A 16,564-nucleotide genomic window follows, 5' to 3' on the forward strand; every position below is an offset into this window, starting at 1 on the left:
TAACACTACTATCGAACATGTTTTTTTTTTTTAATAACATATTATCTAACATGTCGTTTCTGCAATAATCTAGCTAAATTGGTTTTCCAAAGAAGAAGAAGTTAACTTAGAGCTTAGACAATTTTTGTAATGCAACACATGCTATATTTGTGACTATTGTACCTAACTTTCCAAGCTTGAGATGAAACTCATGCAACATATATGTTCGTTTATTTTTCTTATCTTGTTGTGATGTTTAAACTTTTTATGAATTTAAAAAGTTTTAGTTTCTGAGGTTGGAGTATTTGATATGTTGATGGACTATATGAAATTTGAACTCTATATTTTTGCGTATTTGATATGTTGATGCACTTATGAACTTTAGCCTATATTATTTATTCTAGGGAAATTTGTCCAAACAGTATCTGAATTATTGCTCCTTATAAACTTCGGTACCTCACGTTTTGAAAATATCATAACGGCACTTTTTTTTTTTTGAAAGGAAGGACGACAAACTTTATTGATAAAACCTAATTGTTACAAAGGATTTCATCAAGTGCTGGAGGGACATCCCCACTCCAAGAAACTTGCAACCCTGAAATCAAAGCACTATGAGCTAGCTTATGAGCAATCTTATTAGATTCCCTATAAACATGACAAAAGAAGGAACCCGCCAAGGAGGTCAAAGCCAGAGAGATATCATCAATAACTCTCCCAAACACAGAAGTATCCTCACCCTCTGCTTGAATAGCCTGAACCAACTGTAAGCAATCAGTCTCAATAGTAACAGGTGACAAATGAAACTCTAAGGCTATCTGGCAAGCCAAGCGACCAGCCAAAGCCTCCACCATATAGGGAGAAGTTACATTATCACATCGGCAACAAGCACCAGCAACAAAAACACCCAAGGAATCATGGACTACAACACCTAGTCCTCCCCTGTGCAGATTCTCGTCAAAAGCACCATCAACATTGACTTTTAGCCAACTAGCTGAAGGAGGTGACCAAGGTTTGATCTGCCTACCCAATTTGAATCTGCTCTTCACACTAACTGACTTGAAGCTATGAAATAAAGACAACACTTGGAATTGAACTTGAGCTAGAGAATGAGACTTCCCAGACCAAACTCTCTGATTTCTTTCCTTCCAAACTCCCCAAATAAGCATAAGCAATAATTCAAAGTCCTCATGCGACAAGCAAGACAGACAGAAGCTCAACCAATCAATAATAGAGCTCACCCGTGCCACCATAACTGGCTGTAGAGATGGAAATAGACCGAACAGGTCTTTCACAAATGCACACTCCCTGCTAATATGTGCAACAGACTCCTCTGCGTCATTACAGAAATAACAGTCATCCTGGAGGTAAACTCTACGATCTCGAAGCTGAGAAACAGTAGGTAAAATTGAAGCACAAGCTTTCCAAATGTGAACTTTAATTTTACCTGAAATCTTAGCTGCCCAAATTGATTTCCAGATAGGAGTGGACTCCACAGAACTAGAGCTAGCCGCGACATTAGGGTGCAGCAAACTGACTGCTAGTTTATAGGCACTTTTGGTTGTAAACCTTCCTTTCATGTCATAATGCCAAACCAATCTATCTGCTACATGATTAGAGCTAAGAGGAATAGAAAGAATGAGAGAAGCATCACCCTCATCAAAATTAGCCGCAATCAAATCTCTATCCCACGGTCCATGACGCAATAGCTCACTAACCAAAATCAAGGCAGAGTTGCATTACCGTATAGGACGAAATAGAGCTGGTCTAGGGAGCCATGCATCCTCCCAAATCCTGATCATAGCACCATCACCAACCTGCCACCTCACACCATGGCTGAGAGTTGATTGGGCAGTATAAATTCCCCTCCAGCAAGCTGAAGGAGAACGAGCTAACGGAGCAGATAAAAAATCACTATGAGGAAAATAACGAGCTTTAAACAACCTTCCAACCAGAGAATTAGGGTTACGCAAAATTCTCCAGCCCTGCTTGGCTAGTAGAGCCAAATTATGCGCATACAAGTCTCGAAACCCCATCCCTCCTTCATCCTTGGGCCTACACAAGCATTCCCAAGATATCCAGTGAATTTTCCGGTCATCTGCTTTATTCCCCCACCAAAACCGGGCACACATCTGATGAAGAGAATCACAAAAGTCCTTTGGTAACAAAAAACAACTCATAGCATAAGAGGGAAGAGCCTGAGCCACAACCCTTATCAGCAAATCCTTAGCAGAACCGCTTAGTAATTGACCTTGCCAACCTGCCAACTTCTTACTCAAACTTTCTTTGATATATGAGAAAGGTTCAGTTCTGTTGCGCCCCAAGTAGGTAGGGAGGCCCAAATATTTCTAAAGTTTAGCTTCAATAGGAACTCCCAAAAAACCAGCCATAGCCTGTTTGTCTGCCTCTGGAACTTTCTTGCTTAAAACAATGCTGCTTTTAGAAAAATTAATCTGTTGTCCGGATGCCAACTCATAATCCTCCAACACCTTCTTAATATGAAATTATACAGTAGTGTTCACCTGGTCAGTTGCTGACCAAAGAATTTATGCTCAATAACCCTTAGATTTACATCAAATAGTGGAAAACAAAACACCTCAACTTAATAATAATTATCTCTGCCATTGGATTTACATCCAAGGGTGGTTGAGCATTATTTTCTTGATCAATAACTAACCAGGTAAACATTTTCGTGAAATTATAACCCCGAGATTCAACTTTAGTACCTGCTAAGATTAAAAAAAAAATATATATATATATATATATATATATAACACGTGATGAGCACGTGACCCCTCCAATATTACCGCTATTTTTTATCTTTCTATTTTTGTGGTTTGACCAAAAAAAAGAAAGAAAAAAAAGTAAAAAAAAGGGTTTATAGGTCGGGTCCGGTTATATCAGAAGGGTTTAGTAATTCTCCGTCTCCTTCATCCCTTCCCGTTTCGGTTCGCCGTCTCTGTCTCTGTCTCTCTCTTCTTCAGTTTCGCGGCACTCACCGCTCCTCGACCGTTGACGCTCCACCAGTCTCTCTCTCTCTCTCTCTCTCTCTCTCTCTCTCTGCCCCTCTCTCCTGGTAAGTATCTCTTCCTCAATCCTCTGCTTGCTGACCTGCTCTGATTGTACTAGGCTCCAGTAATCAAAAGCAATGTTGTTTATACTCTGATTAATTGATCAAATTGGAAGTGTTTGTAATTCTCCAGAAATCATCAATATGAAGGTGAAAGTAATATCTCGATCCACAGATGAACATACCAAGGAACGAAGCCAAGACCTCCAGGTCACTCATTCCTCCCCTCTCTCTCTCTCTTTGTTTCTCTCTGTTTAACTCAAAACTCTTCAATTTAACCAATTTCCAATTTAATCTCCACAGAGGGTGTTCCACAATTACGACCCCGCCATTCGACCCCAAGAGAAGGCCGTTGAGTATGTTCGGGCTCTTAATGCCGCCAAATTAGACAAGGTACCTATCTAGTTTCCCTAATTTTCTAATGGATTGCATATTTGGATTTGTGGATTTGATTGGTTTATTTCACCGGGGTGGTTTAGATTTTCGCAAAGCCGTTTGTTGGAGCAATGGATGGGCATATAGATGCTATTTCGTGTATGGCAAAAAACATGAACCACTTGGTAGGAATATTCTCCGGTTCAATGGATGGAGGTACTTTTATTCATCTTTTATCCTCACCCATGTTCATTATGTGTGTTGCAATATCTAATGTATGTTTGATTTCTCAAACTAAGCATTCAATGTTCTTTATTTTTGCAGATATTCGGCATTGGGATATAGCTTCCAGGTAATCCCACACTCTCAAGGTTTCTTGTCCATATTATGGTATATGTTACTCTTTTGAAATGTTTTGACATTGTCATTTGATACATATATGATACAATAATGGTACTTTTTTTTTTTGGGTACATATACAATAATCGTACTTAGACATTAGACATAGTAGGGTTGGAAAAGACTCTTGTTTGTACCTACACGAAGACGGAGTGGAGTGGAGTGGAGTGGAGATAAATTTTTTATGGCACTAATAAAAATGGGGTGAAAGAGTGGTTCTGTATATTTGATGATTTTGTCCAAGACAGGTAGTAGTCCTCATATGTTTTTCATCAGGATGACTACACAAATTGATGATGGTTTGGATCAGAAATCCCTGAACCTTTAAGTCAATTTGTTGGTTTTAATATATAGTTTGGATCGTCAGTGTCATTTTGATTCTTCAAGCATACATTGTTGAAATTTATTTACCTTTATTATTTTATGAACAAAAAAGGCGCACAGTTCATCAGTTTCCTGGCCACCAAGGTGCTGTGCGAGGTTTAGCAGTCTCTACAGATGGACGTGTTCTTGTCTCTTGTGGAACTGATTGCAGGTAAGAAATAACTGCCTCGATGCATTCCCATTTCCATTCTATTCATAAGTTTTCTATCCATGTATGAAGATTTGTCCACCCATAAGGCAGTTTGCATGACTTTATACAACTACTGCTTTTTGTTTACAGTGTCAGGCTCTGGGCCGTACCTATTTCTACTGCGATGGAGCTAGATGTCTCATCTGACAAGTCTGTTGAGGTATGGCCTTCCTAATACTTTTATATTTCTTTCCTATGAATTATGTATTTTAAATTATACCCATCTAACTACTTTGTAAATTCCAGCCACTAGAGACTTATGTTTGGAAGAATGCATTTCGGTAAGTATATGAACTCAAATTTCAGATACTATGTTAATTAGTTAATTTCGCAAATATATTTATATGTTTTGATTTACAAAAGGTTTCTAATATTGAGGTTTGCGTAATTATTTTCAGGTCTGTTGATCACCAATGGAATTTTGATCGCTTTGCCACAGGTGGAGCTGGTGTAGACATATGGAACCACAACAGGTTTTAGTCTGGTACACATGTTTATCTGTTAAAAGAAGTTATTTTCTTCCTCAACATGACAACAAAAATGTACTTTCTGATGCATAGGTCTGCACCGGAACAGAGTTTGGAATGGGGAACAGACACAGTTATATCTGTCCGGTTTAATCCTGGACAGCCTGATCTTTTGGCAACATCCGCAAGGTATGCGCTGATCATTTTAGTTAAGATTTTTCGGAACAAATATTAATTAGAAAAGAAAATTGTAAATTAGATCAATTAGATGTCATGTGCCTTTTTTGTTATAATTTAGGTTCTGAATAGATTCCTTTCTTGTTTGAGCATTGTCCTGTTCCATGCCTGTTCTGCTATCAGTACTTTATTTTGTTCATGGAAGCATTTTCCCCGCAAGATGTCATCAATTTAGACGACATTTGAAATATAGTGAAACACTGAAATTACTTGGTCTAAAGAAAATGGATGTAACTTTCAAAGTTGTTGAGGATGTTTAGGTAAAGTGTGAAACCACCAAGTAGTACATGTATTTGAGGTAGTTAGTTTTGTTGTTAGAATAGTATAATGGTTTAGGTGGACTTATGTACTGCATCTATTGGGGCATTTTGTTTTTTTGATAAGAGCATAATGATTAGAGACACTTTTAGTTAGGCTCTGTACGTTCACATGATAGGTCCAAATTTTCTGTAGAGTTTTCTTCTCTCTTTTTTTGGCGAACTATTTTCAGGATGTAGGCTAAAAGAACTTTGAGGGTTTACAAGTCTTCTCAACCCAACTCTTAAATCATTGAGCATTTCTGGTTGAAGAAAACCTCTTTACTGCAGTTGAGGGCACTATCATTCTGGTCACTTCCATTAGCTAAGAATTTATTTTCATAGAATATAGACCCAATGGATATTTCTGCTTAAGGAGTTCACAGGTACCATTATATGTCTTGGATAGCCCTGAGATACCTTAGGCTGTAAATTATTTCTACTGGTACCCTAGGCTGTATATGCCATGTGATTAATGTGTACTTCTTTTACTAGTCAAATTGCTGTTTTTGCATGCTGTCATGATATATTGTTTCTTTCATTATCTGTTTGTTTTTCTCTAGAATTGAAGTATCGTATGTAGGAGTGACATTATGTATTATTCTGTTTTATAGTGATCGCAGCATAGCACTATATGACTTACGCATGGGGAAACCAACAGCGAAGCTTATCATGGCGGTATTGATACCACATCATCACTATATTTAGTTCTAGATTTTAATTTGGAACTGTTTTTAACTTACCGTTCTTCTAATATTTTTTTCTGGTTAAATTAGTAGAATTTATTGTCTCCTGAAGTTGAGCTTTGCACTTCTGACTTATAGTTTCTTTTGACAGACAAAAACCAATTCTATTTGTTGGAACCCAATGGAGCCATTCAACTTCACTGCTGTAAGTGCACTATTTAACTTTTATTTTTAACTAGTTGTTCGGAGGAAAGAAATGGGTGGATGTGGTTTGGGTGATTTGGAGAAATAGGAAGAAAGGAATTTTTGAGGAAATGAGTTACGAGGATATACTTGTGGGAAAGGGTCGTTTTTGGGCTTCTCTTTGGGTGTTGGTCTCTTCAAAGTTTAAATTACTCTCTTCAGGCCATTCTTTCTTGTTGAGATCCAGTTGTGTTCTAGTTCTTGGATGCTTGTCTTTATTTTATCCTTTGTGTTCTACGTGGCTGTAAAATTCTTTTAACATATGGCTCTACCACTTTCAGTCCACTTTAGGAAAACAGACTTACTTCTTGTTTGTGTACTGTCTGTTGAACTGTATTAGATTGTTCAATATTATAAAAACTTCCACATGTAGAATTTATTCTTCCTTGTATAGCATTTTCTTGTAAACAAGGTTCTAATCTGGTTCGTCAATTACTTAGGCAAATGAGGACTGCAATTGCTATAGCTTTGATTCTAGAAAGCTTAATGCAGCAACGTGTGTGCACAAAGATCATGTTTCTGCTGTGTAAGTTGATCATTTTGTAATTGAAATTCTTCTTTCATATCTTAACTTTTAAGTCTATTAGTCTCATTGTGCATGTGATAGATATAGATTATATGACTTGCATACGAAATCTTTATGTTTTGTTTTTCAGGATGGATATAGATTATTCTCCAACTGGTAGAGAATTTGTAACTGGGTCTTATGATAGAACAGTGAGTTTTGTTATTCGAAATTATTAAATTCCATCTCAACAATTCGGTTATTGTCTAAAAGTGCATTGGTGATATTAAAATATGTCTTTTTCAGGTGAGAATTTTCCAGTATAATGGTGGTCACAGCCGGGAGATTTATCATACAAAGAGAATGCAAAGGTTAGCCCCATTTATCTCTTGATTATTTGGCTGCTTGGATTTTGTTGAAGACATGTAATAAACAACATGCATATCAAAGTGTCCATTTTTTGAACAATGTGTTGTTGGAGTGTTTGACAGAAGAAAATAAAAATATATTTCTTTTTATTTTAGGGATCTTTGAACCTGTTGTTTCTGTTCCCCCTTTCTTGTAGGGTGTTTTGTGTCAAGTTCAGCTGTGATGCTAGTTATGTTATTTCTGGGAGTGATGACACAAATCTTAGGCTTTGGAAGGCTAAAGCATCAGAACAGTTGGGAGTTGTAAGATATCTCTTCCTTTCCTCATGTCTCAAGTGTTGCCTTGGCTTCTTGAAGCACCTACTTTTGATTCACTTTAGATTGTCTGTAGTCGAACTGATTCTATCTTGTTATGCTGCAGCTTCTTCCAAGGGAAAAGAAAAGGCATGAATATCATGAAGCTGTCAAGAATCGCTACAAGCACCTCCCTGAAGTCAAGCGTATAGTGAGGTATAAAAGGATTATAAATCTTGAATTGGGTCTGCAAATTTTATTTACGTATATAAATATTTATATGAGAGTTTCTATTGGGACCTCCAAATCTGCTCAATTGACCTCACTCTATTATGAGTTATTGAAAGACATATATAACCTACTATAAAATGACTATTAAGGACAATAATTATACCAAAAAAAAATTATATTTATTTTATGTAGACTTTCCAATTCAATAATATTAGATTGTATTCCTTATTATTTTCCTTATCTATTTTTATTTTCCAATTTCACAACATACTCATTAAAATATTCATATATATTTAATAAGAATTAAAAATATGATTAAGATCATGTGACATAAAAATGTATGATATATATATATGTTGAACGCATATTGGTGAGGGAAAAAAATAAATCCTCTTATGATTTATGACCTAAGTCTAAGTCAATCCATTATCTTAGTAAAAAAAAAAATAATAATAAATAAAAAAATAAAATAAAAATAATCATGTGGTACAAAATATACAGAAAAAAAAACATTAAAAATAGAATGATTTTTTTTTTGAGAATAAATTTTTTTTTTCACACGGTAAAATAGAAAAAAAATTAAAAAAACATAATTGTTCATGGAATTTTCTTATTCATTAGACATTAATTTTTTTAAATCAAGTTTGATTAAGAAATGTGTATTTAGTTCAGAATTATAGAGTGATTAAATCATTGAAATGACTAAATTTTTTATTTTATAGATAATAATTTGTTTGTAAATTATATGAGTGAGGTTATTTGAGGAAGTTTAGTGAGGTTTAGTGAGTAAATTTAGTATTTGAAAATTTGATAAGAGGTGTAAAAAGCATAGAGGTCAAGTGAGTAAATTTGGAGGTTCTAATAGAAAAACTCTATTTATATTTGTATGTGGTCTATAAAAAATAAAACAAGTAAGCATGTTTCACCATGTATCATAGGACCATTTCATGGTTTTGAGTCGAATGTAACAAGCATATAATTAAGTATAGCATCCCACGTATAGAGTCACCATTGTTGATTCTGTGTTGAAAGCTTGCTGTTGATGTGTCTGAAATCTGTATTAGGAATTTCCAGTGGAATATCTATTATGATGCAATAAAGGAAATGCTTCCAAATGCTATAATTTTAGATATGGCATAACTCCTTTTGCAGAACTTAATTATGTTCTAAAATGTGGAGTTGTAGATAGGTTGGTTAGTACTTTCTGGTTAGAGAAATGGTCCCTAACTATGCAATTGTTGCACATGGTGTTTCTGCAGGCACAGGCACTTGCCAAAACCAATATACAAGGCAACTGGTCTCCGGCGTACTATGATCGAAGCCGAGCGAAGGAGAGAAGAGAAGAGGAAAGCTCACAGTGCCCCAGGAAGCATTACATCAAAGCCATTACGGCAAAGAAGAATTGTCCGTGTTGAGGAGTGAATTATACAGGGAGGTACATGCTGGTAGTCAACTGTTGCCTTTGTTGAAGGATGAACTTTCATACCCACGTTTCCTCTGGATTTACAGCATGGTTCATCCCTTCAGTTAGTGACTTTCCAATCGCAGAAAATCTTGACATGCGGAAATGTCTGTTGCCTTTGGCTTTGTATTTAATTAAAGTTTTGCACAAATGTCTGATGGCTTTGCCATTGTAGGTCATATTATAGTTGAATTAAATTTGGAAATTAAAAAGGATTAAAGTTTTGCACAAATGTCTGATGGCATGGCTTTGCCATTGTAGGTCATATTATAGTTGAATTAAATTTGGAAATTAAAAAGGATGAAATTCGTCCTCCTCTTGGTGGCATTTATGTATTTGGATGAAAGTATTTGTTGGTACTTAACCTCAATGCGATTAAGAATAGGAATGCAGATCCCTAGCATATGAAAACTTTTTTTTTTTTTTCTTCCAAGACCGAAAGAAGGCACGTCTTACTATCTTTACTATTATAAAGCAAGGCTCTCAAAGTTTTACCAAATTTTGATTTGCCTAAAACAACTTTTGAAACAAACTCATCATCTATATCTTGGTAAAACAATATGCTTTTATTTGGTAAAAACTGAAAAAAGAACGTGCTAACTCCCCATCAACTTCTATGTTTTGTTTTAGATGAAAAAGTTATCAATTATGCATTTCAACAAGCAGTACAATAACGGTGTTTTCGTCCCTTAACCTTGACTCTGGCCGACTGCGCAAACCCCCCACCTCAGCTTTGTTCTTGGACCTCTTAGGGTGTCCAACCTTCTTCTTTATGGGTGAGATGATCACTCGACCCAGTGGCGGAACCAGGATTTGATCTTTGGGGGGGGGGGGGGGGGGGGTTCTGGACATAGAGTGTCGATCATATAACCGAATTACTATAATGTAAGTTGGAAGTCAAAAACAAAAAAAAAGTATAACAATAATCTAAAAATCTTATTCAATAGAATTCGTAAGCAATAAGCCAACAATCAAGAAAAAATAAAACAATAATTCCTACGAAAAAAATCCAACTCAAAGGATGAAATAGAATACAGTTTCAAATTAACCATATATCAAAACATAACTCGACATTCTTGCATGTCTCGAAAGTCATCTATTATTGAGTCAATGGTAAATTTTTCTGCAATTTCCTTCTCAATGTACATCAGTAACGAGTATGTAAGAAAGTCATTCTCCATTCGGTTACGAAGCCTTGTTTTGACTATACACATGGCAGAAAATGATCGCTCTGTAGTTGCTGTAGACACTCGAAGAGTAAGCACAAGCACAATCACTCTATAAATAAGTGGATACCTTGTTGATCTTTTAGTTCTTACTAACCACTGAGATAAATCAGAAATAGTTGAAATACTTTTGAACTCTTGATCTTTAACCACATCATACTCAAAAAATTCAAGTTATTTCTTGAGTTGCAGCTTCTCATGATCTGCAAAGTCATGTGGATAAAATTTTTCTACCAACTTACATATGGCATCAATCTTGAAACACTTGCTTATTTCACTAGGATCCAAAGCTGAACTAAGAATAAATAACTCTACAGCATGCTCATTAAACCGGTTGTTTAATTCTTGCAATTGAGAATCTATGGCAGCATAAAATATATCTGCCTGGTAATAATGTTGAACTGTCCAGTCATCTTGTTGGTGACGAGCTCGACCTCCTCTTCCAACATAATGAGCATTCATATCTAGGATATCTATGTTACATGCCTCACAAAAAGAATTTACCTTGGCAAACAAAGTATCCCATCCATTATCTCTCAACTTTTGAATGAATGCTTTAGTAGAGGAAACAAGACTCATGGCATTCAAAATGTCTTGAGATTGACTTAGCAGAGCTAGACAAAGTTCATTAGTATTCTCCATAATTTCTTCCATGAGATGTAAGATGAAGACAAATTGATAGGATGTCATTGACTCATAAGCTGAATCTGCATCTCCTGCTTGAGGACTCTTCCCTTCATCAATTATGTTCATAAGAACCTGACAAGTTGGGCTAAATCTTTGTCTCAAACTAGAAATAGATCTGAAGTGTGAACTCCAACGTGCTAGAGATACTCGTTCATCAATTGATTATGAAGTCAAATATGCAATCTCTTCTGCTTGAGCATTTTGAAATTCATCATTACGCTTGCATGAAGCACCAAGAATATTGACAATAAAAGTCAATTTAGTAAAAAAATTTTGAATAAGAATAACTTCTCTCGATGCTGCTACTAAAGCCAATTGCAATCTATGTGCTAAACAATGAACATAGTAAGCATACAGACAATCCTTCAAAATCAAAGCTTGTAGCCCATTCCACTCACCTCGCATATTACTTGCACCATCGTATCCTTGGCCTCGAATGTTTTGGATATCTAAATTGTGATTTGATAACACTGAATATATTCCCTTTTGCAATGTCGATGCCTTGGTGTCTGAGACATGAACAAGTCCAAAAAAACGCTCCCGAATAAAACCATCTTTGTCAACAAATCTCAATACTATAGCCATTTGCTCTTTCTTTGACTCATCACGAGCTTCATCAACAATTATGCAAAATTTTGAATCATTAATTTCTTCCCGAATGGCCTTCTTTACTCTTACTGAAAATGCTTGTAACATTTGTTTTTGAATCTTTGGCAATGTGTAAGAAGCATTTCTTGGAGCATTCTGTAATATAACTTCAGCAACTTTTTCATTATATGAAGCCAACAATTCTAAGAGTTTCACGAAATTACCAGGATTGATTGAATCAACGCTTTCATCATGACCTCTAAAAGCACAACCTTGAAATGCAAGCCATCGAACTGCTTCAATTGAAGTTTTGACTCGTAGACGGTTGTCTGCAATTTGTTTTGAAGTATAATTTTCAACAACATTCTGTATATGCTGGGGTTGCTTCATCAAGTCGTCACAGGCTCTTACAGCATTCTTATGAAAAGAGTCAGAATCTTTACCCATATGACTCAAAAAAGCACAACCCTTTCCATATCTTACTTTCTTCCAACTTTGAAATCCCTCAATAGTGAAAGCTTTGTGGCCAGAATGGCCGGTGGGCTTATTAAAAAGAAAACAAGGTAGACAAAAAGCTTTATTTTCAGTCAGAGAATATTCTAACCATGAAGAAAATAGTGCAAACCACGAAGATTGGAAGCTATGGTTGCACTTTCCTTTTGGTGGATATGATGAAAGTAAAGGCAGGTATGAACCAAGTTTAATATAAGCACGTCGGACTTCATCTTGCAGGTTAGGATGATATTCCCAGATTTGCGGACGTTTTCCTGGATCACGTTCTAGTGAATCAATCTGAATTTCATTGATTTCAGTTCTTGGAAATTTAGCACGATTTTCAGCCTCTTGAGTCTCAACATCAGATTGTGGTAAGGTAGCACTAGATTAAGAGTTTTCAGGCATTTTTCTTTTAGTAAATCACTTATCAAGTGTTTTCTGTGTGGATGACTTTTTCATCTACAAATAAAAAAAAAACTGCAGATAAACAATGAGTATTCAAACAAAAGAATAAAAAATGGAAAAAGTACAATACAGCACAAAAAAAAAAAAGTGGTTATTGCACCTTTCACAATTCTGTTTTTTTTTTTTTTCAATGACTACCTTTCACAATTTGGTTGCTGCAGATGAGAGAGAGGGAGGAAAGAAAAAAAAAAGGTATGGAGCAGAAAGAGGGATTGCAAACCCCAATTTATAGAGATAGCTGTCAAAATCCTAATCATATAGGAATACTAATTTATCACTATTCTGACTTTGTTCTCTTATTTTATTGATTCTTTATAAACTGAATATTATTGTTTTTATTTTTTTAAATATAAACCTGACAATCACTTAATCACGTGGTGGATGAGTTTGGAAAGTGGGATGATTAGTATAATAGATATTTATCAATATATGTACAATTGAACTTGGGGGGTCCAGTTGCTGAACACATACATAAAAACCCTCATTTAAATAATAATAACATATAATCATATGTGTTTGCCGAAAATCTGGGGGGGGTCCGGACCCCGTCAGACCGAATGACGGGTCCGCCCCTGACTCGACCATCTTTTTGTGGAATCGATAAAGTCAAAGCTATAGATGAGGAGGAAAGAAAATAGCTACACATTTAACTTGATATCAATCTACCACAACAAATGGTATAATTACGTACCATTTAATTGGCATCATTCCCTCAAACTTCTCTTGAGCAAAACTTAAGGCTCTTTACTGTAAGTTTGCTTTCTTCTTCTTTTTATGTATACTTGGTCTCTTAAAATATCTCTTACGGTTTTCCTAATTGCTTAGTTTTGCAATCTGCTCTAATATGTATATAGAAAACGTCTTCTACACAAAAGTGCACAGGTATAAAGGCTAGTGAAAACTTAATTATGAGCAATGTTCTTCTACTTGCAATTTCAATCACAGGATGGCTCTTAATATTATCTGCACGAGGAGAGAAAGCCCATATATGGACTCCATTTTGTAGTTGAAATATTTGATTTTGATGTGGAAGTTATATTTTGTTTCTCTATTTCTTTGTTTCTCTGAGAAATTTTTAGAATTGAGAAATGAATCTAGTTGGATTTCTTTCAAAAATTCTTGTATTGTTCTTCTACACCATGGAATTCTCTAATAAGTACAATAAAAATGACTCATTGAGGACTTTTGAATTTAATCGTGGGATGAGTTGTATAATAATGCTTCAAAAATCACCAATAGTCATTAAACATATGTACTGTCAAAGTCTTTATTATAATACTAGCCTCTTAACATGCATGAGATGAGATGAGATGAGATGAGATGAAATAAAATGAAGAAATTCTATACAATCCTCTTCCACCCACCCTCTCATATTGATGATATATTATTGCCAAAAGACACACAAACATCAAACACAAATTAACGAAGACTCGAAAATCCTATGTAGAAAACTGTCTCAATCACATGCATGAGATGAGATGAAATGAAGAAATTATACACAATCCTCTTCCTTCACCTATGTCCTACTTAAAAGGCTCACCCTCTAATATTGAAGGTTGTTGCCAAATGACAAACAAACATCAAATCCAAACTTATGAAAACCTGAAAATCCTATTTAGAAAACGGTGCTAACCATATGCATAAGATGAGATGCAATGATAAAATTCTACACAATTCTCTTCCACCACCTTTTTCATGCTTAAAAGGACCATAATCTCATATTAATAATTGTTTGCAAAAGACAGGGGTGGAGCCATGTAGGGGTACTTTTATTTTATTTTTTTAAAAAAATTCTGTATGTAAAATCATGTATAATAAATTAATGTTTCCCAAATTGTTATTAGCCAGCTTGGTGTAGTGGCAAGGCACGCTTAGATTTTGTTATTGTTCCCAAGTTTAAATCATGTTGGCAAAATTAGATAGACAGTTTTTCAATTTTTTTGTTTTTGAGAACATTAACACTATTCTTTCTTATAGTTTTAAAAGTAAAAAATAAATTATGTCACCATAATGAAAAATTGTCTAATATCTAAAAACTATAAATTAGATTAATTAAATATGTAATTTTAGGACAACTACTGTAACTTTATTTAAATTTAGTATCTTTTATTAAAATTTTGGTATATATCTTAAACTATGATTTTTTGTTCTTCTAAAACTTCCGAGGGATCTACTTGAGATGAAATTTGGCTCCGCCACTGGCAAAAGACCCACAAACATAAAAAATAAACAGAAGAAGACCTGAAAATCCTATGTTGAAAACTGTGTCAACTACATGCATAAGATGTGATGAGGTAAAATGGAGAAATTCAACAAAATCCTACACCACCACCTATCTCATGCTTTAAAGGTTCACCGTTAGATTTTGATGATTGTTGCCAGAAGACATACAAACATCAAACAAAAATCTAGGAAGACTCAAAAGTCTTATGTACAAAATTATGTCAATCAAATACATGAGATTACATGAAATGAAGAAATTCTAGACAATCATCATCCGCCACCTATCTCATGCTTAAAAGGCACACCCGTTCATATTGACAATTGTTGCAAAAAAACACATAAACATTAAACACAAACCCAAAATGTCACACCTTGACACTAGAGATATGACTAAAAGACTTGAATATATGGAATATAATAGTCCATTACCAAAATAAATTGTTGTCTACTACAGTTTACTTTTGGCATACGTTTCAAATTTCAAAACTTGAATTATCACTGCCAAATACGCTTTTCATTCTATTAACCCGCAGGTGGTGTGGAATCCATGACACTATTACCAACCTATGAAGCATATGTATGTAAACCAAAGTTGGCCTAAAACCGAAAAAAGATATCTATTTGCTGGCCCTCATAGGTATGCATGATATTTAGGGAACATGTCACTTCCCAAAGCTGCTGACTGGTTGAGTGCGGCTACCCAAAACCACCGCCATCATCGATGATTTTAGACCACAACTTCAGTGTTGCTGAGGTCATAGAGGATATTGAGGGATTGTCCATATTTATCTGGATTTATTCTTTTGAAAATTATGATCTATTTGTTGAGAAATATATCAAGTACATGTTGTACCCGTATGTGGAATGTGGTTACATCACCTTGAAGTTACCCAATTGTTTTGACGGTTTCCTGTTCTAACTATTTTTATATCAGATGATGAATGGACTAATAGAAATGGTAGGTATCCCGCGCATGCCATCTTAGATTGTCAAATGCACTGAATGGAAGGAGTCAGAATTCGATACTTTTAGAATGGTTAATATTCCACAAAACATCTCATCTCTTCTATATCCACCGCCCCCAGAGGTCAAATATGTAAGTAACAACAATGGAGGTGTCTTATACACACACACACACACATATAAAATCTTATCAGATAACTCCAACCTTGAGCTTGAGGTTTTAATTTTTTCACAATCTTGCCCTTGTTTGACTTCATCTTTACTAATGATTAAACTTGTTTCATTCAAACCTTTATTGTGATTAGAATTTGCTACTGCAGAATAAACCATTAAATGTCATAACATGTGTGTGTGTGTGTGTGTAGTTCTACAGTACATACAGAGAGGCCCCAAAGGTAATGTGTTATTCAATCGGGTTATAAACTTGGTTCATGGACTTCTATTGCTGAATGCTTCATGGGATTGCAAAGTTTTAAGGTGTATCATGCGGGTTAGTAAATTTTAAATATTAAAAAAAAAAAATTCCAATTGCGGCGATGATGACAACGGGGCTGAGCCATAAATGTTTGATTGCACATAGCCCAGGGAGATTAGAGATGGAAAGATGTTCTTGGCTGCTATCGATAAGAGATGGAGATTTAGGTTGAAGCTAGGGGATAGCAAAAAGCTATGAGATTCTCAGATATGTTTTTGATCCTAAAGAACCAACGAATGTAGCAATGTTGTAGCCTCTA

At 35.2% G+C, this 16,564-nt stretch overlaps 2 protein-coding genes across 3 annotated transcripts; one reads left to right on the forward strand and one right to left on the reverse strand.

Moving 5' to 3' along the window:
- Positions 1–2,889: 2,889 nt before the first annotated feature.
- Positions 2,890–9,575, forward strand: LOC112172345 (DDB1- and CUL4-associated factor 13). 2 transcript variants are annotated; one of them, XM_024309641.2, is made up of 18 exons: positions 2,890–3,052; positions 3,180–3,256; positions 3,350–3,439; positions 3,526–3,637; positions 3,746–3,773; positions 4,257–4,355; positions 4,485–4,554; positions 4,641–4,675; positions 4,793–4,867; positions 4,955–5,050; positions 6,009–6,072; positions 6,232–6,285; positions 6,764–6,849; positions 6,980–7,040; positions 7,135–7,199; positions 7,394–7,499; positions 7,618–7,706; positions 8,981–9,575. In XM_024309641.2, the coding sequence occupies exons 2-18, from the start codon at positions 3,191–3,193 to the stop codon at positions 9,141–9,143; spliced, it is 1,359 nt and encodes a 452-aa protein (XP_024165409.1). In that variant the 5' UTR covers positions 2,890–3,052; positions 3,180–3,190; the 3' UTR covers positions 9,144–9,575. The 2 variants fall into 2 exon arrangements, with proteins under 2 accessions (XP_024165409.1, XP_024165410.1); XM_024309642.2 differs by having other exon boundaries at positions 2,895–3,052; positions 3,163–3,256.
- A 1,008-nt stretch (positions 9,576–10,583) lies between these two features.
- On the reverse strand, positions 10,584–12,131 carry LOC112171105. Its single transcript, XM_024308339.1, has 2 exons — positions 11,495–12,131; positions 10,584–11,143 (listed from the first exon to the last, which is right to left on the reverse strand). The coding sequence occupies exons 1-2, from the start codon at positions 12,129–12,131 to the stop codon at positions 10,584–10,586; spliced, it is 1,197 nt and encodes a 398-aa protein (XP_024164107.1).
- Between the last annotated feature and the right edge of the window lie 4,433 nt (positions 12,132–16,564).

The sequence above is a fragment of the Rosa chinensis genome, chromosome 6, assembly GCF_002994745.2.
Source record: "Rosa chinensis cultivar Old Blush chromosome 6, RchiOBHm-V2, whole genome shotgun sequence".
Taxonomy (NCBI): Eukaryota; Viridiplantae; Streptophyta; class Magnoliopsida; order Rosales; family Rosaceae; genus Rosa; species Rosa chinensis.

What these genes read in the sequence shown, in the direction of transcription:
- LOC112171105 (XM_024308339.1), bottom strand. Translation starts at nt 12,131, where the DNA reads ATGGGTAAAGATTCTGACTCTTTTCATAAGAATGCTGTAAGAGCCTGT. An exon ending in TGGTGCAAGTAATATGCGAG is followed by an intron (nt 11,144 to 11,494) that starts GTGAGTGGAATG and finishes TAATTGATGAAG; the next exon opens with GGAAGAGTCCTCAAGCAGGA.
- LOC112172345 (XM_024309641.2), top strand. Translation starts at nt 3,191, where the DNA reads ATGAAGGTGAAAGTAATATCTCGATCCACAGATGAACATACCAAGGAA. An exon ending in AACGAAGCCAAGACCTCCAG is followed by an intron (nt 3,257 to 3,349) that starts GTCACTCATTCC and finishes TAATCTCCACAG; the next exon opens with AGGGTGTTCCACAATTACGA. An exon ending in AAAGATCATGTTTCTGCTGT is followed by an intron (nt 6,850 to 6,979) that starts GTAAGTTGATCA and finishes TTTGTTTTTCAG; the next exon opens with GATGGATATAGATTATTCTC.